The sequence below is a fragment of the Oncorhynchus clarkii genome, chromosome 14 (genome assembly GCF_045791955.1).
Source record: "Oncorhynchus clarkii lewisi isolate Uvic-CL-2024 chromosome 14, UVic_Ocla_1.0, whole genome shotgun sequence".
NCBI classification, from domain to species: Eukaryota; Metazoa; Chordata; class Actinopteri; order Salmoniformes; family Salmonidae; genus Oncorhynchus; species Oncorhynchus clarkii.
Window position 1 is genome coordinate 26387481 of NC_092160.1, and position 22682 is coordinate 26410162.

The 22682-nt window shown below is 43.3% G+C and overlaps 2 protein-coding genes across 3 annotated transcripts in view; one reads left to right on the forward strand and one right to left on the reverse strand.

Moving 5' to 3' along the window:
* The window catches only part of LOC139366464 (UBX domain-containing protein 1-like), a 53293-nt gene that overhangs the window by 15146 nt on the left and 15465 nt on the right, over positions 1 to 22682 (forward strand). The window lies entirely within an intron of this gene.
* Positions 261 to 20762, reverse strand: LOC139366460 (neutral alpha-glucosidase AB-like). Of its 2 annotated transcripts, XM_071103956.1 has the most exons (23): positions 20450 to 20494; positions 19298 to 19399; positions 17535 to 17643; positions 17251 to 17378; positions 14707 to 14886; positions 14480 to 14545; positions 10440 to 10509; positions 10096 to 10159; positions 9794 to 9890; positions 9374 to 9554; positions 9065 to 9218; positions 8690 to 8925; positions 7161 to 7287; positions 6991 to 7070; positions 4708 to 4848; positions 4355 to 4553; positions 3809 to 4117; positions 3599 to 3675; positions 3413 to 3487; positions 3134 to 3247; positions 2911 to 3023; positions 2718 to 2818; positions 261 to 1796 (listed from the first exon to the last, which is right to left on the reverse strand). In XM_071103956.1, the coding sequence occupies exons 1-23, from the start codon at positions 20467 to 20469 to the stop codon at positions 1687 to 1689; spliced, it is 2853 nt and encodes a 950-aa protein (XP_070960057.1). In that variant the 5' UTR covers positions 20470 to 20494; the 3' UTR covers positions 261 to 1686. The 2 variants fall into 2 exon arrangements, with proteins under 2 accessions (XP_070960057.1, XP_070960058.1); XM_071103957.1 differs by lacking the exon at positions 14480 to 14545 and having other exon boundaries at positions 20450 to 20762.

The window sequence follows — 22682 nt, forward strand, 5'->3', positions numbered from 1 at the left end:
TCCATGCGACAAGTACTGTCTGCAAGATAACCGAATAAAAATTTTGCTGAGCGTTGATTCACGGTATTTTCGGCCAAATATGTATTCCACTGACAGTATTCATATGGAAATGGATACGCGGATCCTTGATCAATGACTTTCCTTTAAAATGACTGGCATTATTGTAGGCCAAATTCGTAATCTGTATACACACACATTGCAAAGGAAAGCATTGGGTTAACATATCTTTGGTACAATAAGAACAAAACAAGGACTCATTAGATTGGGAATATAGTTATTTTATTAACATCCCCATCTACGTAAACCACATTAATTCATAATTAAAAACAACAATGCCCTCTCACATTTGGTCAGGTTTATTTTCACTTGGTCCGTCATCTTATCACATACAACTGGCCTCCTTGGTTCCCAGTTCCAACACTCATCCTGAGAATGCTGCAGTAAGTTTTTGAATTCAACCACAAAATAATGAAGAAAAACTCTTCAAAATGCTTGATTACCAACGACAGTAGGGAATACAACCGCTTAACGATGCTTTGACCAACCAGGACCGGTCGCTTGTCTCCAGAGAGCTCACTGCATCTTAGTAAACATATCTTTCCTAAGTCGCATTTAGACTATTAAATCAACACTAGAAAGAGCATATGACACTCTGAAGACAGTGGACCATGACCCTGTACCCCAACTGACAATCTAATCTGAATGGCCCTAACTGCTATTAGGATGAGCATCCACCAAGTCAAGTGGTTTTAGAATAATTCCCAAATATGACCCAACTTATAAAGCCAAATCCTCGCCATTCATTAGTTCAGTCGACCATACTTTGTGTCTTTTCTCCAGCACATTTTTAAAAATGGCATAATAATGACTGAGGTAAGCGCGCACATTCTTGTCAGAAACTAAATTAGGGGCAAAATAAGAAGGAATGACTAACCTTAAATTAGGAATATCAGAGATAAGACTCAATACACCTTATGGCAATTAGAGAGATGCACATGACATTTACAGATCTTGATCAGTGCAGCATTCTTGATTGGTAATAAAAACCTGAATAGAATGTGGCACATAAGCTGAAAGCAAAGGGAGCGGTTTGGCTTTCCTGTCAATTTCTCTTCAGTAATTACAGGGGGAATATGTAATGGAATAAAAACATGAAAAATATAAGAATTTAAAGTCATAAGAGATGGCCAGATATGGAATTAAACAGATACTAACTAGTCTGAATGAGTGTCTTAATTTTGTTGTCAGCAAACTTATTCAATGATCTTTTACATCTACAGCATACTTGATGGAAAACCTAAAATAATCATCCATCAGACTTGAACGTCCGAGTACTCCCAAAACATTAACGACAATGATACCCTGATTTGAATTGAAGAATTTTGCCCTAAATGCCGCTAACAAAGAACAATCTACCTAGTAACCAGTTCAGATCTACAGAGCAAATCCCTGTCCACGTGTGTTTGTGTGTACAAAATTGTTATGACAGTGTGTGTGTGTGTGTGAGAGAATAGTCCTGTATCACCTGTCCAGTCTGAGTCCCACAGAGCAGTCGTTCCAATATCTTGCTTGGTGCGTTACGATTGCAGCCCGTGTCCACTCAGTTCCTCTATCTCTCTCATCATTTCCTGTTCAGTCAGGTTCAGCCCCCCCCCCCCCCCCCCCCCCCATTTCTCATCTCCATGGTTACTGAAGCACCACAGTCCAGTCCACCCCTGCGTTGACACCTGGCTTACGAAGGGTTAACACCGACATGGAGGCATCAAACTCAAACTCCAGCAGATTCTCCTTGCCATCTACAGAGAAAAAGACATCAGAACATAGCAATAACAGTCATTTGAGTATGACCTGCCATTATACACACAGTGAAAGATACACAAAAAATGACAACAAAAATATAAATAACAAGTGTTGGTCCCATGTTTCATGAGCTGAAATAAAAGATCCCATACATTTTCCATACGCTCAAATTTTTGTGCATTCATTTGTTTACATCCCTGTTAGTGAGCATTTCTTCTTGCCAAGATAATCCATCCACCTGCCAGGTGTGGCATATCAAGAAGCTTATTAAACAGCATGATCATTATACAGGTGCACCTTGTGCTGGGGACAAAAAGGCCACTCAAATGTGCAGTTGTCACATAACAATGCCACACATATCTTAAGTTGAGGGAGCGTGCGATTGGCATGCTGACAGCAGGAATGTCCACCAGAAATGCACATTAATTTACCATAAGCCACATTCGTCGTTTTAGAGAAATTTGCAGTATGTCATCCGGCCTCAAAACCACAGACTATGTGTAACCCTGACAGCCCAGGACCTCCACACCCGGTTTCTTCACCTGCAGGATCGTCAGACTAGCCACCCTGCCAGCTGATGAAACTGAGGAGTATTAGTCTGGAATAAAGCCCTTTAGTGGGGAAAAACTCATTCTGGATTGGCTGGGCCTGGCTCCCCAGTCATGTGAAATCCATAGATTAGGCCTTAATTTATTTAAATTGACTGACTTCGTTATATGATCTGTAACTCAGTAAAATTGTTGAAATTGCTGCATGTTGCGTTTATATTTTTGTTCAGTATAGTTTATTCCCAAACTGTTTCCGTCTCAAATGCCTACTTGGGTGTGAAAACCAGAAACTTTCAAACACAATGACTTACTGGCAAATTAATTCGGCACACTAATCCATAGTATGAATAAGACATTGGAAGAACTCACCAGGAGTCTTCAGAGTGGCCTTGCTGGGCTTACTGGCCCCCAATATGACTATCTTCTCAATCCAGGAGGGAGTGATAAACTGGGAACCAGGGGCCAGGTTTCTGCAGGGAGAGAAAGGGAAATCTGTGTTAAACAAAAAGCCAGGAGTAATAATGACTAAACAATTTGGAGAGAGAAAAATGATCTGACAGACCTGGAGGACAGGGCCTTATTGGCAAAGGAAAGTCTTCTGTGGATGAACTGTTTCTGTTTGTCAAAGTTGAAGGTGTGGCCGTCGTCTATGTAGAGCTCGCCCTGGGCAAATCTCTAATGGACGTAAAAAAGGTCAAATCCCGAATCCCACTTCTCCTGCTTCAGAAATCCATCTAAATGGGGAACATTTAGTGTATAAGTGATAATGTCTGTGTTTGTTTTACCTTGGGGCTAAGCGCAACGAATAAGGTGTAGGGGTCATGTTCCATGCAGGATGATGACCTTCGAACCCGGGCCTTCCTGGGAATAATTGAACCACCGCGCTGGAATACCGGAATCTGGTAACGAGAGAGCGAGTCAAACAGGGAGTGTCTTTCCAAGCTTACACAATTCTCTCAACAGCACATACAGGATGTAATCTTAACTGTATGTGACTGTTTAACTAAGCATGTAGCCCCCTGGTCATGACAGACTGGTTGTGAGTGTGTTGTAGAGTTTCTTACAGAGCTGATGGTGACAGGGATGTAGAGGTTCTGGGCTCCGTTGTGTTTCTGGAACGTGTGGACGTCAAACCAGACCTGAAGGACACAGAACAGAGCAGCTAAGAGAGGGTTTCAATTAGACGGCTGACATATAACCTACACAAGACATAAGTGACAATGTTATGACAGTTCCTGAGATGGACTCGCCTCTCCTTTTCCAGGCAGGTAGGCAGTAACACCCCTGCCCCCCTCCTCAGTCACAGGGTGCACCAGCAGATCTCTTCCTGAAACAGCAGGATAGATGGAATGTGACTCAGTCATGGCATCAGTCATAACGGATAAGCAAAGACAGGAATATCTATTGACACAGAGTTCTACTAGGGATTAACAGATAAATATAAACATGATCTCACTCACCAAGCAGGAACTGGTCATCCATGGAGAACGTGGCCGTATCCTGAGGATACTCCACCCACAGAGGTCTCATGACGGGCTGGCCAGAGTGGTGGGCGTGGTAGAACAGCTGGTACCAGTAGGGCAGGAGGGCGTAACGCTGGCGGACAGCCTCCCTGATCAGAGCAGTGTTTTCTGGGCCAAACAGCCAGGGCTCCCTGCGTGGGGTGTCCAGATGGGCATGGGCCCGGAAGAAGGGCTGGTAAGCCCCTGTCTGGTACCAACGCACCAGGAGCTCAGTACTGGGAGACTTGAAGAAACCACCCACATCAGCTAGGAGAGGGAGAAACAAGGACAGGAGTGGTACATAGATTTAACAGAGGGAGAATAACCAATAACAATGTGGTGGGGTTTAAAGAAACAGGCAACAAACCATAATAAATGTAATGTAAACAAGTCGATAACGGCAACATAAAATTGTGCAAAATATTTCCGATGTATTAATTGCTTAGTTGTGACTTTTAGTGGAGAGGAAAATAGAGGTTTTCACTAAGCCGGAGTCAGACTCACCTCCACAGAAAGAAACACCAACCAGGCCCAGACTGAGACACATGGGGATGGAGATCTTCAGATGTTCCCACTCAGCAGTGTTATCACCTGTCCACACAGCACCGTAGCGCTGGGAGCCAGCGAAGAAGGCTCTGGTCAGGACAAACGGCCTCTCCACTCCCCCTGAACGCTCAATCAGACCCTCTGCTGTGGCCATTTGCTGAGGGAGAGAAGAGAGGGTGGTTACTGCAAGTTCAAGCAACAAAACTCAAACATTCAAACAGTCCAACAGTCATTTCTTCAAGAAAAAGTCTACCATTGCAATTGTAAGTCCCAGTTCTACTAGTGAAGATGGGCACATACAACACACTCACCACATAGAGTCCGTAGAGGTTGTGGAGGTCACGGTTCTCCCAGTTCCCGTGCAGGGCGTCTTTATGCATGGTGACCTCTGGTCCGTTAAACACTGACGGCTCGTTCATGTCATTCCATGTATACATGTTCTCCATGGATCCCTGAGATCAGAGATGGGGGAAGAGATATTTCAGCAAAAGAACGACACAGGGAATGAGACGACATGGCAAAAGTCAAACCCGGGCAGAAGGGACTGTTACGGTGACCACCCCACACTTCATGTCGGGCTGTTACGGTGACCACCCCACATTTCATGTAGGGACGTTACGGTGACCACCCCACACTTCATGTAGGGCTGTTACGGTGACCGTATTACCGCCACACCGTGGCGAGTAATGAAGGGAGTCAAATGCCACAGGACCGCGTGAAAAAACAGTGATGGCCACTAATAAAAAGAGGTACCCAACAGCTTTCTATAGGCTAGGCATACTATATTTGTTTCTCAACTTTCCTCATATTAAGCACATTGCTTCTCTTTACAACAGGAGTATAGCCTACCTGGCTGGCATGAAAATGAACCTATTTAAGTGCAGAGATGTAGTAATTCCCCTGTGCCTGTTTCAAGAGGTGCATGATAATGGTCTATTCTAAATCAAAAATGAATTTCACACATGATTTAGTATATGTAAAGACAAAACTAAATTAACAAGTCTGATGGGTGACAATATTAGCTTATCACTTGTGAATGATGGCCAGTTTAAGGAAAGGAACAATGCCTTGTGACTTTTTCAAATCATCGTCCAACAGTCATTTCTTCAACAACTCATGTAGCCCAGCCCATAGACCTATGTTTTGTATCACAACTAAAGTGGCCAAATAACTTCAAATTAAGCACATTAATCCGCTTTTCAAAGGGTGTAAAGCCAAACTGGCACACATACTGTATGCATGGCCTGAGTTTCAAGTTTCAGGAAGATAATTTTCACCATAAAAATGCACCTTCATAAAAGCATTACATGCATAATCACATTTGCAGTTACTTTTGTTTATGGTGTTTTCCGCTAATGGAACATTCACGCTTATAGCCTACTATCATGTGTGCATTGCTGTGCTTATAATGTGAAGAAATAGCATTTTAAAAATGTTAAGCTAAATGTTCTGATCTGTTGTGTCAGCCTCATTGCATCATTCATTTTTTGATGATGCTAGTGGTTGTATTAATTTTGGATCTATCGCATCCCACCACTGTCCCAGACTGTTTGGAATATTTATTTCTCGCACAGAATAGGTCAACTTTTGTACTAGGGGGGATAGTAGATTGACATAGGTTAGTTATTTTGCTGTTAATTAGGCCTACTCATCTTGTTGGCTGATACAAAGTAAATGTGGACAGTTCTTCCAATATCTTCAATAAGCACCACAGAATTAGATAAGGACGCGTGCAATTGCGTCACAGATGTGTCTATCTTCACTTGCAGCCTATGAGAAAGACCTGATCACCTGATGGAGAGCTGTGTGAGTGAGATGAGGTGCATCGGAGCAGGCAGCACTCAGAGAGAAGGGCTGCAAAAGGCATGGATTATTTTAGGGTGCAATATGGCCACAAAGGGGATGTTGCCGGGAAATTCTAGGCATTATCAAGTGCTTCTCAAATTGTGAATGAGAGACTGACGAAGTGTGTAGAGGCTGTGTAAAAAACAAAGCAGAGCTCATGCCTTTCAAGCTACTTTTTTTCAAATCAGTCTCGCATCATATAGCTTTACAATGCATTTCAAATCAAAACATATGGCCCAACGTTTGGAGAACAACTAAAGTTACATTGATAACTCTAAATTTAGAATATAGGAGTACCTATTTCTTTGTTAACCGCATTCCCTCAAATAATAAACGTTCTATTTTATTCAGCTTTGTTCAATTGTATTCTTTATACTATAAAATAATGCCACGGAATTCTAAGCAAATCTTGCCTGCTAAATGTGTAGCCCACAGCCATATGGCTGAGTATGCTCTGTTCTTCTGAAATAGACCATATTTCCTTCATATCATGTTTTTTTTAGACCTGTCTAAAATAAATCATGGATTTATTGTGAAGGTGTAGGCTATATTACATGGATTTATTAGACTTTTAAAATGTAGATGTTCCAAAAGGTCTGCATCAGTGACTTGTAAGCTATGTGTGGAAGCCAGGAGATGCTAAATGTGTTTGCTAATTAACTGTCAATTACCGTGAGACTGACCGTTATTTGCTTGACTATCAACGGCTAACGAAATTTCGTAACCGCCACAGCCTAAAAGGAACTTACCTCATACTGATCGTAGGCAAACATACTGGCCCACCAAGCTCTCATCTCAGGATTGGTAAAGTCTGGGTAACCAGAATTACCTAGATTAGAAAAGGGAAAGCTTAGAGAGATGTTGAGTAACTGCAATGTGTTCTTTGATTGTGGGTCAGACTAATTTCCCAGTTTCTTACCAGGCCAGCACCAGCCCTCGTAGTCTCCACCATCTTTGTTTTTGACGTAGAAGCCTTTGGAGCGGATCTCATTGTGGATCTTGTAGCTGCTGTCCACCTTGATGTGGGGGTCCACAATGGTCACCATCTAATGGTAGAGGGGGGTAATGAGGGAGAAGGAAAACAGCAAAATTGAGATTAGATGACTTGTCAACCTTGTCTCAGAACCTTTGGCTTTTTTCATTCTTCAACCATTTAAACCAGTGGTCACCAACCTTTTCTGAGTCAAGATCACCGATCACAACATTTGAGGTGGACAAAATGATCCCACCGGTAATAAATCCATTGTTGTATTACTTGGGAGGCACAGCTGAGTGAGCATACATTTAAAGAATTAGCTTTTTATTTTACTGGGCTGATGGCGCCTGCATCTGATGGTCAGGCTCAGCGGAGGGAGAGAGCAGCAGACTGAGGGTCAGTCTCAGCGGAGGGAGAGAGCAGCAGACTGAGGGTCAGTCTCAGCGGAGGGAGAGAGCAGCAGACTGAGGTTCCGTCTCAGTGGAGGGAGAGAGCAACAGACTAAGGGTCAGTCTCAGCAGAGGGAGAGAGCAGCAGACTGAGGGTCAGTCTCAGCGGAGGGAGGGAGCAGCAGACTGAGGGTCAGTCTCATCAGAGGGAGAGAGCAGCAGACTGAGGGTCCGTCTCAGCGGAGGGAGAGAGCAGCAGACTGAGGGTCAGGCTCAGCGGAGGGAGAGAGCAGCAGACTGAGGGTCCATCTCTCAACATCCCTCCGCTCTCTCTTTCCTCCACTGACCAAAAAGGGACATCGTCTTACAGCTGATGGCGAAACTCGAGTCGCACCGCATTATTTCTGCCTCATGCATAAATTCATGTTGTTACTCCAATGAACAGAGAAAGGGAAATATTCCGATATTAAAAAAAGACCCAAGCCGCTAATATTAACAAGGCAAGCATATAAATACACTTTCCTACTCATTCATTACTGCTGCACTGCTTGATGTAGTGCTGAGGAGTGTTGAATACTACAAAGTGTTGACAGTGCTGAGTAAGAACTGAAACATTAACTCACTCAAAAACAGCAGCTCTTTGCTTTATTCGTTGACAGTCTCTTTCTAGTCAAGATTTAAAAAGTTTTGAAATCTCACAGTATCAAGTTAACCGTAGCTTTATTTTATGTCTGCTACTTTACTGCAGACTCAGTCATCTGAGCAATCTGATTGGCCAGGAAAGGCATAGTGCACTTGATTTCCTCTCCAGACCCACCGGGAAGGCAAAGTTTGTACCTACAGACACATGAAATGGCAACAGTTTGCCTACCCGGCGCGCAGGGCAGCTGAATTGGCTGGACCTACCACCAACAGAAATGTTTGGCGATCCACTAGAAATGCCTTGGAGATGGACAAGTCGATCACTATCAACCGGTTTTGTGACCACCGATTTAAACAGTTGAGTCCCAATAAGACAGAACCCAAAAATGTCTACTACAAGGGAGCCCTGGCCAGACAGCTGTAACACATTCATGTGCTCACCTTGCGTCTCTTGTCCATCAGGCCCTGCAGCATGTCTTTGGGCTGGGGGAACTTGTGAGGGTCCCAGGTGAAGTAGCGCTTGCCGTCCGTGTGCTCTATGTCCAGCCAGATAAAGTCATAGGGGATGTCGTGCTCATCGAAGCCCTGGTCCACAGCCGCCACATCCTCCTGGTCATTGTAGTTCCAGCGGCACTGGTGGTAGGCCAGTGCAGATAGGGGAGGGAAGGCCTGGGTACCTGGAGCAGTGTGTGAGGGTGATATGAGGGAAGAAGCACGATCTGCGACACTAACCTCCACAGGGACTTAGAAAATAGACTGGTGAACTGGCAAAGTGCACAGGGCATATGAACTGGGTTTCTGTAGTGAGAGTCTGACCTGTGAGTGATGCGTACTGGGAGAAGACATCAGTGGGAGTGGGTCCCAGCATGATGAAGACGTCAATGATGCCGCTCTCTGAGATCCAACGCACGTCTGTCTGTGGCGTCTCACTGGAGCCCTGAACATAGTCTAGCATCTGGCCAAACACAGTCTAAACAACCAGAGAGAACCAGAGTAGGGGTAAGAAGGTGTGTTTGGTTTCTCTCTGACTATACCCTTCAATGTCTATACACAGGGTGGTTGAGAGGTGTCTCACTAGGAACCATGGAGAAAAGGATTTACTGACTAACTGTGTGTGTGTCTTACCTTTCCAGCGGTGTTGGAGCTGATGTCCACCCAGGTCTCAGCAGCGTTGAGCCAGAAGATGCCCATGGTGCGTTGTGCACTGTGGGACAGCATGACAGGGATGGCACCGTACAGGGCCATGGGGTTGAACAGCTCATACTGGAACACGTCTAGGTTAAACAACCGGTATGGATCCCCTCCACTGGAAAACACATGCGCATATATTATTGTATAAGTCATATAGTCTAATTTCATCTTAATTAAAAAATCTTCAACCTACAACATTGAAAATAAAAGAAAATGCATAAACAAACAGAACTAATTAGGATGTCCTGCACCGTCAGAAAATACATACGGTGGAAAGCCATGTGAAAACATGTAGTCTTAATTAACTACAGTCTCAATTAACCAATATAAGGGACCAATGTCAGTATCACTCACTCAGTGGTTTTGAGTTTAAGACTGTCTGCGTGTTCCGGGATGCCATAGACATGCTCTACCCCTGGCAGAGAGAAGTCCAGACTAATGGAGGAAGGGCCTGTGGGAGAAAACAGCCAACCAGGACACACTACATTCAAAACCAATTCAGCACTGGTCACTGTGCCTAAAGCAAGTCATAAAACTCATCAATCAGAAAATAATATTTTCAGGAGATGAGGACCCAGGATCAGAATACCAAGTAAGCCTCCTCTTTCACCTCTCCATTGATCTGAAACAACAGGTCCACAGAGGTGTATCCGTACCATTGGGTTTGTTGTCTGTGTGCGACTTGAACGTCTCCTCCCACATTCCATCCTCCTTTGCCGTCTAGGAAGGAACAAAAGAACCAACGTGGAGACCGATGGAAAGAGCAGGAGAGAAGCATTGTGGTGGAGAGAAAGAAAATGGGAAAAGCAACGAAAAGGGGGTTAATGTGCGTTTCAGTCCGTTGGCAAGGGCAGTAAGCAGTGCTACAAAACATTTAACTGCATCTCTCGTTCAGTTTACTGATCCTAATCAAAAGACTGGGGGCAATCTTCGTTCTAGTGTTACTTCTCTCTTCATCCCTCCCCCACACACACACACACACACACACACACACACACACCTCTCCTTCTGCCGGTTCGTTGGCAGCATCAGTTTCTTCTTTCTTCTCAGCTCCTTCTGGGTCTACCTGACTGTGGGAGAGAGAAACATCCCCAAAAGAGACAACTTCCTGACAACTGAGTAATTAAACATCTAAATTAGGTACAAGAAGCACACAGGGATGAGGGAACACACACACCGGAGCACCAAGTCTGGTTCCAAAAGGCTCCTTAACAGCTTCTTCCCCCCCAAGCCATAAGTCACTTTACCTCTCCTACATGTACAAATTACCACAACCTGTACCCCCACACAAACTATTTAACACAAGTTAATGAGTTAAACTATTTCTTGAACAGAAGTCTTGGTTAAGGTCTTATAAGTAAGCATTTCACACCACGGTCCACACCAGTTGTATTTGGTTCATGTGACAAATACAATTTGATTTGAAATAAGGAAAATCATGATGACCCCCCACACACACAGCCTTCTCACTAGTATCAAACTACTTAACCCTCTAAGATTTCACTATAATGACAAAGGGGAGCAACTCCCTACCTTGTGGTTATTTTTTTAGCTGAACACCCCAAGGGACTAACCCCCAAGTGACAACCAGTACCCTGCCTTACACACAGACCTCCTCTGAGAACACACACTACCCCAGTGGAAGCACACACTGACTGGAACAAACAAGCCTTGAGGATATTGTTGTCTACTCAGTGCTATGGGATTAGACTAGGCAGCCACTAAATACAGTGCCTTTGGAAAGTATTCAGACCCCTTGATTTTTCCACATTTTGTTACAGCCTTATTCTAAAATTGATTGAATTGTTTTTTTTCTCCCCCCTCATCAAATCAGTACACAATACCCCATAATGACAAAGCAAAACGGGTTTTGAGATTTGGTTGCTATTTTATTTAAAAAATAAACTGAAATATAAACTCAGCAAAAAAGAAAATGTCCACTCACTGTCAACTGCATTTATTTATTTTCAGCAAACTTAACATGTTTGTATGAACATAAGATTCAACAACTGAGACAAACTGAACAAGTTCCACAGACATGTGACTAACAGAAATGGAATAATGTGTCCCTGAACAAAAGGGACGGGGATCAAAATCTAAAGTAACAGTCAGTATCTGGTGTGGCCAACAGCAGCATTAAGTACTTCAGTGCATCTCCTCCTTGTGGACTGCACCAGATTTGCCAGTTCTTGCTGTGAGATGTTACCCCACTCTTCAACCAAGGTACCTGCAAATTCAGACATTTCTGGGGGGAGGGGGTCCCAGATGTGCGCAATAGGATTGAGATCCAGGCTCTTCGCTAGCCATGGCAGAACACTGACATTCCTGTCTTGCAGGAAATCACACACAGAACGAGCAGTATGGCTTGTGGCATTGTCATGCTGGAGGGTCATGTCAAGATGAGCCTGCAGGAAGGGTACCACATGAGGGAGGAGGATGTCTTCCCTGTAACGTTCCCAGCGTTGAGATTGCCTGCAATGACAACAAGCTCAGTCCGATGATGCTGTGACACCGCCCCAGACCATGACGGACCCTCCACTTCCAAATCGTTCCCGCTCCAGAGTACAGGTCTCAGTGTAACGCTCATTCCTTCGATGATAAACGCGCATCCGACCATCACCCCTGTTGAAACAGAACCGCGACTTGTCAGTGAAGAGCACTTTTTGCCACTCCTGTTCAGTGACGTTGGGTTTGTGCCCATAGGCGAGGTAAGGCAGGTCATCACCGGCAACAACAACAGGCCTTACAAGCCCTCAGTCCAGCCTCTCTCAGCCTATTGCGGACAGTCTGAGCACTGATGGAGGGATTGTGCGTTCTTGGTGTAACACCGGCAGTTGTTTTGCCATCCTGTACCTGTCCGGTAGGTGTGATGTTCGGATGTACCGATCCTGTGCAGGTGTTGTTACACGTGGTCTGCCACTGCGAGGACGATCAGCTGTCTGTCCTGTCTCCCTGTAGTGCGGTCTTAGGTGTCTCTCAGTACGGACATTGCAATTTATTGCCCTGGCCACATCTGCAGTCCTCATGCCTCCTTGCAACATGCCTAAGGCATGTTCACGCAGATGAGCAGGGACCCTGGGCATCTTTCTTTTGGTGTTTTTCAGAGTCAGTAGAAAGGCCTCGTGTCCTACGTTTTCATAATCGTGACCCTTATTGCCTACCGTCTGTAAGCTGTTAGTGTCTTAACGACCATTCCACAGGTGCATGTTCATTAATTGTTTATGGTTCATTGAACAAGCATGTGAAACAGTGTTTAAACCCTTTACAATGATGATCTGTCAAGTTATTTGGATTTTTACCAATTATCTTTGAAAGACAGGGTCCTGAAAAAGGGCAGTTTCTTTTTTTGCTGAATTTACATTTACATAAGTATTCAGACCCTTTACACAGTACTTTGCAGAAGTACCGTTGGCACCAATTACAGCCTCGAGTCTTCTTGGGTATGACGCTACAAGCTTGGCATACCTGGATTTGGGGAGTCTCCCATTCTTCTCTGCAGATCCTCTCACTTTCTGCCATGTTGGTTGGGGAGCGTTGCTGCAGCTATTTTCAAGTCTGGGCACTGGCTGGGCCACACTAGGACATTCAGAGACTTGTCCCGAAGCTACTCCTGTGTTGTCTTGGCTGTGTGCTTAGGGTCATTGTCCTGTTGTAAGGTGAACTTTCACCCCAGTCTGTGGTCCTGAGCACTCTGTAGCAGGTTTTCATCAAGGATTGCTCTGTACTTTGCTCTGTTCATCTTTGCCTCGATCCTGACTAGTCTCCCAGTCCCTGCCGCTGAAAAACATCCCCACAGCATGATGCTGCCACCACCATGCTTCACTGTAGGGATGGTGCCAGGTTTCCTCCAGACGTGACGCTTGGCATTCAGGCCAAAGAGTTCAATCTTGGTTTCAGACCAGAGGATCTCGCTTCTCATGGTCAGAGTTTTTAGGTGCCTTTTGTCAAACTCCAAGCGGGCTGTCATGTGCCTTTTTACTGAGGTGTAGCTTCTGTCTGGCCACTCTACCATAAAGGCCTGATTGGTGGAGTGCTGCAGAGATGGTTGTCCTTCTGGAAGTATCTCCCATCTCCATAGAGGAACTCTGGAGCTCCGTCAGAGTGACCATCGGGTTGTTGGTCACCTCCCTGACCAAGGCCCTTCTCCCCCGATTGCTCAGTTCGGCCAGATGGCCAGCTTTAGGAAGTGTCTTGGTGGTTCCAAACATCTTCCATTTAAGAATGATGGACACCACTGTGTTCTTGGGGACCTTCAAAATGGCAAAAAAAAATTGGTACCCTTCCCCAGATGTGTGCCTCGACACAATCCTGTTGTTTCGGAGCTCTATGGACAATTCCTTCAACCTCATGGCTTGGTTTTTGCTCTGACATGCACTGTCAACTGTGGGATATTACATAGACAAGTGTGTGTCTTTCCAAATCATCTCAAATAAATTGAATTTACCACAGGTGGACTCAAATCAAGCTGTAGAAACATCTCAAGGATGATGAATGGGAACAGGAGGCACCGGAGCTCAATTTTGAGTCTCATAGCAAAGGGTCTGAATACTTACCTAAATGGGATATTTCAGTTTTTTTATACATTTGCAAACATTTCTAAAAACCTGTTCACGCTTTGGAATTAAGGGGTATTGTGTGTAGATTAAAATCCTCAATCTATTTAATCCATTTTAGAATAAGGCTGTAGCGTAACAAAACGTGGATGAAGTCAAGGGGTCTGAATACTTTCCAAAGGCACTGTATAACATGACTGTGTTGGGTCAACAGTGTGGTGAAATGACTATCATGAAGACGTTTGAAGTCAAAAGAGAAGTATGAGAGGAAAAAGGCTTGTGAACATCTGAAGACAGGTAGAGAGCTTAGAACTGGTTTTCATGCCTAGACAAGAAATGATTTAAGAAAAAGCTACCAAGCCAAGTCACCACATCCTTGAGCCATTTGGGCATGTCATTTTTGGATGTCTATCTAAACTTTTACACTCAACTCCATACTCCTACTCAGCACAGACAAATACAAACCTACAAAGCTGAAGGAATTTACCTAGAGAATACCCACTTGATATTTTCCCACGCGCTGTAAACTTTGTTTTTTATCTTATAGGAGATGCTGAGACATTGAACAGAACAGAATGGAGGGAAATTATTTAATGGATTAACAGAACACCAAGCAGTGAAAAAGCAAGAAAAACAAAGAAACATGTATACTGTGAGAACATGAATACAAACTTGCATTGTGGCGGGATATGTGGGTGCATTGCTGTCACTTACGTATCCTTGCGGATCCGGAGGTGCTCGAAGGCCAGCAGACCACGGGAGTTAAGTGACAGAAGAACCTCCCGCCCTTCCATGATGTCCAATCGGAACGGTTTAGCACTGACGATCAGCCACTGAGAGTCTGCCCCCAAAGACAGAACCACCCCATTCTCATCCTGCGACAGGAGAGAAAGACTGAGGAAGGAGAGACGAGTGTGAGAGAAAATGGGTGGAATCAATACACAAATTATTGAGAGATGACATTCTGTGCCATCTTGCCTCCGCTGTCTATTCATACAGATGCATTCTCTCTTGGTGCTGGTGGCTATAACATTATCAACAAATCTACACCACTTCCTGAAAGCCAGGTCATTCATCTTCTGCATGTCCTCAGGTAGTGTGTCACTGCATCCTCCACTAGCCTACACTAACTATATTTCATTTTAACTCCCTTGTTAGTCTCTGTCCTAACCAATTCATTCACTCTCCCCATTTAATTTAATTCTCCCCATTTCATTTAATTCCCCCCCATTTCATTTCATTCTCCCCATTTCTCCTCAAGGGTTTTTACATGACATGTTCTACTCTGCTTTAGCCACCATTTCCTGTATTCCTCACACAGAGTTCGCTCTAGAACATTTCTCCTCCATCCATATCCATTCTTCTGGCAGTTACACACGCCCCTTTTAAAAGTCAGAGTCAAAGATAACTCTGAAGAAAACCAAAGGTTAGATCTATCTGAGCTCATTCAGATGAGAAATCAGGCCTGGGCCAAAGCAAGGAAAACTGACTCTGTAGTGGACTGGCAATCTTTCAGACAATTGAGAAACCCATGTACTACCTTGACTAAGAATCTAAATCAAGCTACTTTTTAAGCTCCATCTGACTCTGCTGGGGATTCTTCCAATTTTGGAAAACAGGAAATGCACTAAAGCGTACAAATTCCTCCTCTTCCCTGCCTATGCACATTCTGTCTGACTCTGGCATAATAACTGCAAAGAATGGAAGTGCTTTTAATCATCATAATCATTTTGTGCTTTTAATCATCATTTTATCTCAGCAAGCTTTAAGCGGTGGTTTAATTGACCCTGGCCAGTCAATCGACTGCTCTTCCCTCTGCCAGGCTCTAGCGGACTCAAAGCTTAATCCGTCAACTTCTAGACAATCTGTTTTCATTTCAACAATTTACTATCTATGATGTGCTAGATGCCTTGCTTAGGATATGTAAAATCCACTGGGGCTGAGTTGCTTGATCCATTTTTACTTCAGCTCTCCGCCCCCCTGATTGCTGAATCATTAACCCATATTTTTAACTTGAATGATTGTATCTGGTACTATCCCCAAGGTTTGGAAGTCAGCCCATGTACTCCCCCTTCACAAAGGTGGATATAAATGTGGTTAACTATGGATAAAAGGAAACATTGTGCAGCCCTCTTTATTGACCTGTCAAAGGCTTTCAATACTGTTGATCACGCACTACTAATTCAGAGGCTTTCCTCAAATTGGCCTACACCAGGCTGCATGTAACTGGTCTAAAAGTTACTTGACATATAGAACTCAATGTGTATCTACTGATGATGTTAAAACAGGTTTCCTGGATATTACGAAAGGTGTCCCGCAAGGGTCGATTCTAGGTACCTTTACGGTTTACATTAAGAATATCGACTGGTCCGTAAAAAACTAACCTGCACTTGTATGCCGATGATACTGTTGTGTATGCTATTGCCCCCATGGTTGACCAGGCTGCCTTCATTGCATTACGATCATATTGATCGTGTCCCTGCTTACAAATATCTGGGGATTTGGGTAGATAAAGCTGTATTTTAAAAAGCATATTGATGTGTTAGTTCAGAAGCTGAGAATAAAAATTGGGCTTCTTCTATAGAAATAGGTCCTGCCTCTCGCTAAATAGTAGAAAGCAGATTATTCAGTCGATGTTCCTATCGGTCCTAGACTATGGCGACATCTATATGAACGCAGCTGCCACCTCATTAAAGCCATTAGATGCAGTTTATCATAGCGCACTGTGCTTGACTACGGGCGACAATTTAAGTGCTCATCACTGCACTCTCTACCAGAAAGTTGGTTGGCCCTCTGATGTCACATATGTTGATACATTGCTTTTTTCATTTATAAAAGCCCTTTTACAAAAAGTCCCACTGTACCTAACATCTTTACAAAATTTTAGACAAACAGGTTAACTCCTTTGGTCTCTACTGAGTTAACTAAAAGGTGATTTACCTTTTTTGCACCTTATTTGTGGAGCAATCTTCAAAATGTTCTTAAATGGGATGTTTTGGTGCCTCTAGGGCAATTCAGACGGCTGATTGAGGACCGTGTCATTGATGAATGTGTGGTTGTTTTATGACCATGTTGTTCTTTCCACTTGCATTTGTAGTGATGTGTGCATTTTCTGTAATTCAGGGCTCATCTGTAAAAGAGACCTTGGTCTCAGTACGACTCCCTGATAAAATAAAGGTTAAATAATTTAAAATAAAATCCACATGGCTCAGTGTCACCCATCACCCACCCACTACTGCAGATGGCTCTCAGACTTACGGCTCTGTAGGAGGGTCGTTGATGAGCACATCGGGGACCTCAAAGCGAGGCTTCAGCGGCTTCAACTCATTTATCTTCACCCGGGTCATGTTGCCCTGGAGACGATAGAGCTCGAGCAGCAGACGCACCTGCGGGGGAAGAGAGAGGGGTAAAAAAAATAATCTTGTTTTTTTTAAAACAAGAGACCAGATCCCATAGGGGTTTCAAGCACACCTGTTAATACATGTATGGACATATAATAACATCATATTACATCTGTCGATTGAAGTGCGAGTGTACCAGACCTTGTTGTTGTCATTGATGAGCTGCAGTGTGAGTTTAGTGTTGGTGAGCTCCAGGGTCTCCAGCAGGGCTCTGTACGGGGACTGGCCAGGCTTCAACGCTCGCTGACGCCTGAGTGCACAAACACAAACCCTGATAAACATGTTCTATTTGCACATAGAAGTACATATTGTGAACATTCTGGATCATAAGTGAGGAGAGACTTGTTGAAGGCTCACGCATTACCGTCAGTCACTTACTGAACTAAAATATTTTAAAAACGCAACATGCAACAATTTAGGATTTTATTGAGTTACAGTTCATAAGGAAATCAGTCAATTTAAATAAATTAGACCCTAATCTGTGGATGTCACATGACTGGGAATTCACATATGCATCTGCTGGTCACAGATACCATAAAAAAGGAAGGGGCCGAAATAAAAAACATTTTTTAACTCAGTATCTGATGTGACCACCATTTGCTCATGCAGCGTGACATCTCCTTCTCATAGAGTTGATCAGGCTGTTGATTGTGGCATGTGGAATGTTGTCCCACTCCTCTTCAATGGCTGTGCGGAGTTGCTGGATATTGGTGGGAACTGGAACACATGTACATGTCGTACACGTCGATCCAGAGCATCCCAAACATGCTTAAATGGGTGACATGTCTGGTGAGTGAATATGCAGGCCATGGAAGAACTGGGACATTTTCAGCTTCCAGGAATTGTGTACAGATCTTTGCGACATGGGGCCGTGTATTTGCATGCTGAAACATGTGGTGACGGCAGCCGATGAATAGCATGATAATGGGCCTCTGGATCTCGTCACGGTATCTCTGTGCATTAAAATTGCCATCGATACAATGCAATCGTGTTCATTGTCCGTAGCTTATTTCTGGCCATAACATAACCCCACAATCACGGTGCACTCTTCACAACGTTGACATCTGCAAATCGCTCGCTCACACAAAGTCATACACTATGTCGGCCATCAGCCCAGTAGAGTTGAAACTGGGATTAATCTGTGTAGAGCACACTATTCCAGCGTGCCAGTTGCCATCAAAGGTGAGCATTTTCCCACGGAGTCAGTTATGACGCAGCACTGCAGTCAGGTCAAGACCCTGCCTAGGACGACGAGCACGAATATGAGCTTCCCTGAGACGGTTTCTGACAATTTGTGTGGAAATTCTTCGGTTGTGCAAACCCACAGTTTCATCAGCTTTCCAGGTGGCTGGTCTCAGAAGATCCCATACGTGAAGAAGACAGATGTAGAGGTCCTGGGCAGGCGTGGCTACACGTGGTCCGCAGTTGTGAGGCCGGTTGGAAGTAGTGGAAAATTCTCTAAAATTACAGAGGCAGCTTATGGTAGAGAAATTAACATTCAATTCTCTGTCAACAGTTATTGTGGCCATTCCTACAGTCAGCATGCCAAGTGTACACACCCTCAACTTGAGACATTTGTGGCATTGTATTGTTTGACAAAAGTGAACATTTTAGTGGCCCTTTATTGTCCCCAGCACAAGGTGCACCTGTGTAACAACCATGCTGTTTAATCAGCTTCTTGATATGCCACACCTGTCAGGTGGATTGGTTATCTTGGCAAAGGAGAAATGCGCACAAATTTGTAGTAGAGAAATACGTTTGTGCATATGGAACCTGTTATTTCAGCTCATGAAACATGGGACCAACACTTTAGGTGTTTATTTTTGTTTAGTCTACTTTCATTAATTGTGTTTCATCTTCATCAAGGTGCTAAGTGGTGTAGCTGTGTATCATCCAGGACTTACTTGCAGAAGGCACTCTGGTCACAGGTTTTGAAGTTCCCACGGTCCACCGCCCAGGTCCCACTGAGGAAGACAGCCAGCCACAACACTAACAGAGGCCCCATCCTGAGAGGGCAGAAGAGAGAAACAGAAAATGGAAAGCAAAGGTTAAGAGGAGAATGAAATACTACATACATTAAGCCATTGTTTACCAACCCTGGTCCTCGAGTACCCCCAACAGTACACATTTTTGTTGCAGCCCTGAAAAACACACCTCATTCAGCTCATCAAAGGCTTGATGATTAGTTGACAAGTTGAATCAGGTGTGCTTGTCCATGGTTAAAATACAAATGTGTACTGTTGGGGCTACTCGAGGACCAGGGTTAAGAAACACTGCATTAAACTTGGTAAAGTTAGTGATAGATAATGATGCTGACAAGTCAAATGCCTAGACCGGTGTTAACCAATGTCGGTTCTCGAGTATACCCAACAGTACATATGTCGGTTGTGGCTCCAGACAATCATAACGGATTATATTTGTCAACTAATCATCAAGCCCTTGAATCATGCGTTTTTGTCCGGGGCTACAACAAAAGTGTGCTGTTGGTACGCAAGGACCGGAGTTGGGAAATACTGGCCTAGACGGTGAATGCATGTGAGAATTTACACTACAATGGACTTTAACCTAGTTATGCATCATCAAAAGTTGATACAATTGCCACTTGCTGATAGGCTGTTGCTGTTTCCAATTTCCAAATCCTGTTGATTAAGCTCATCTAAACGTGTATAATGACTCACTAACGCTATAACTTAACTAGCCAAAACCATACCCCAACTAGCTAAATCCTTGGACAGAGAGACAAGACAGACACGCACGTTATGACACTTCACCGATCAGAGTTAGTTAAACGTATGTAGAAAATTATATAATTAGAGATCATCTTGAAATGTTAACTTAGCTGCATAGAGGGCTCTCAAGCCGCTAACTTAATTCAATTCAAGGGGGCTCGAGCTTCTTCCTGTGACTGCTACTAGCTAGAGACAGTAAAAAGATAAGAGAGTGGACTGGTCGAGGTATGGCGAGCGAAAGTCCCTGGATCACCGTACATGCGAAATATTTCTCGAAATCAATAGCTAGCTAAATGCATATTTAACCGCCGAATTGGTTTGTCTTACCGTACTATGAAGGCGGCCATCTTGGTTTAGTTCCAACCTTGGCCCAGCCCCGTTTCACATTGAACTAACAAAGACCGCGGAGAAAAACAAGATACCCGAAAAAGCTGAGTGAGAGTTTTTGGAGTCTTTAAATATGTAGGACCTCATTCGATATTGGTGGATTCTGTTCAATATTTATAATTATCATAGGCAATTAGATTCGAAACTATTTAGTCTTCTGGAATGTGTCCACACGGCTTATCTCGCTCCTTGTATTTATTTATCCTCTCAGACACGGACACATCAGCTTGAATTGGTAGTCAGTTCTGGAGCAGTCCACTGATTTATTTGTACTACTCTGGTTGCAATGTGCTTGCTGAATTTCCCTTCAGGGACAAACACACTTACAGGCTCTACCAATATAAAATATATATATATATATATATATATATATATATATATATATATATAAACACTTTGTGAAACATCTACACAGAGCACGTATTGTGGTTCAAACAAATGGTCCTGTTTGTAATCTCATACAGCATATTTGAGTGATACCTCGTGATGTACCCGTGGGATGTGTTTGCTGGTGTGAAATTACAATATAATCAATGTACCTTTCCCCCAAAATATAAATATATTTCTTTGTCAGTTCAGAAAAATCAAGGACACAGACCTGCAGAAGGTAGAAACTTAGCCAAGTTCAAAGGTAAAATATTTGAATTAAAAATGTGCTCATCTCTTTTTCTGGTTATTTATTGTATACTACATGTTTTTATCCCTCTACAGTAACAGCTAGATACAAAATCCTACTCAGTCTATAAAATGATACAAAACAGTAGATGTAACATTCTCAGCATTTGGTGAACTAAGGTGCCTTCAGAAAGTATTCACACCCACCCACCTTTTCCACATTTTGTTGTGTTAGCATGAATTTAAAATGGATTCTATTTAGATGTTGGGTCCCTGGCCTACACACAATACTGCACAATGTTAAAGTTAAATATTTTTGGGGGACATTTTTACAAATGAATAATTTTAAAAAGCTGAAATCGTTTGAGTCAGTAAGTATTCAACCCCATTGTTATGACAAGCCTAAATAATTTCAGGACCAGAAATTTGCTAAACAACTCAAATAATAAATTGCATGGACTCACTCGATGTGCAATAATAGTGTTTGACATGGTTTTTTTTGTACTCTACACATACAATTATCTGTGAGGTCCCTCAGTCGAGCAGTGAATTTCAAACAGATTCAACCACAAAGAACTGGGACGTTTTCCAATGCCTTGAAAAGAAGGGCACCTATTGGTAGATGGGTAATACATTTTTTAAAAACAGATATTGAATATCCCTTTGAGCATGGTGAAGTTATTACAGTTTTTTCCAATTGCTAACACACTAAAATGACATGCACAGCACAGTTATTTAAACTGACACACAGAGAGAAAAACCTCTTCTCAAGTCTCCAAAAGTCTAAACACATTTTCTGCTTTACACACATTTTGCAATTCAAAATGGCACTTTTTAAATGCACTTCACATGGTTCTCTGCATAAGACACAACAATCTGACATAAAGTCACATGTTTGCCATTTCAAAACACAGCCATTCAAAATGACACTACATGAGCTAATTGGCCAATACATGTGCCACCTGGCCAAACACCTCTGGTTAAATGTTACCACTTCAATCAGGAAGTAAGCACTATAAAAAGACCACAGGTGAGCACCTTTTGTTTTACAACAACAATGGAAGCAATTACAGAGAGAGGAAGAGGGAGGTTGAGAATGAGAGAGGGGAGAGAGGGGGGTAGGGGTAGAGCTGGTAAAGGAGTTCATGGTTTTTCTAAAGGACTGAGAGAAGCAACCATGGTGGAGGAAGGGGCCAAATGTTCACCGGGGTACAGGAAGCTAACATTGTAAACTTGGTTTTGGAAAATGAAATCAGATTACGATAAATTCAAAGCCACATCATCCAAGACAACACCATATTCAACAACATTCACCGAGTCAGTCTGTCCACATTGGCTTGCATTCTCAAGCGAAACCAAATCAGAATGAAACAACTTTATAAGGTGTCATTTGAGAGAAACTCTCAAAGAAACAGAGGTCAGACGAGCATATGTGGATGTAAGTACAATATTGACTGCAGTACACTACACACAACATTGTTTCCCAGCGTACTGGATAACACCATATTGACTGCAGTACACTACACAACATTGTTTCCCAGTGTACTGGATAACACCA

Coding starts and splice junctions, on each gene's coding strand:
- LOC139366460 (XM_071103956.1), bottom strand. CDS start 20,469: ATGGCCGCCTTCATAGTACG. Junction 9,219..9,373: donor GCTCCAACACCGCTGGAAAG/GTAAGACACACA, acceptor CTGGTTGTTTAG/ACTGTGTTTGGCCAGATGCT. Junction 4,554..4,707: donor ACCTCTACGGACTCTATGTG/GTGAGTGTGTTG, acceptor TCTCTCCCTCAG/CAAATGGCCACAGCAGAGGG.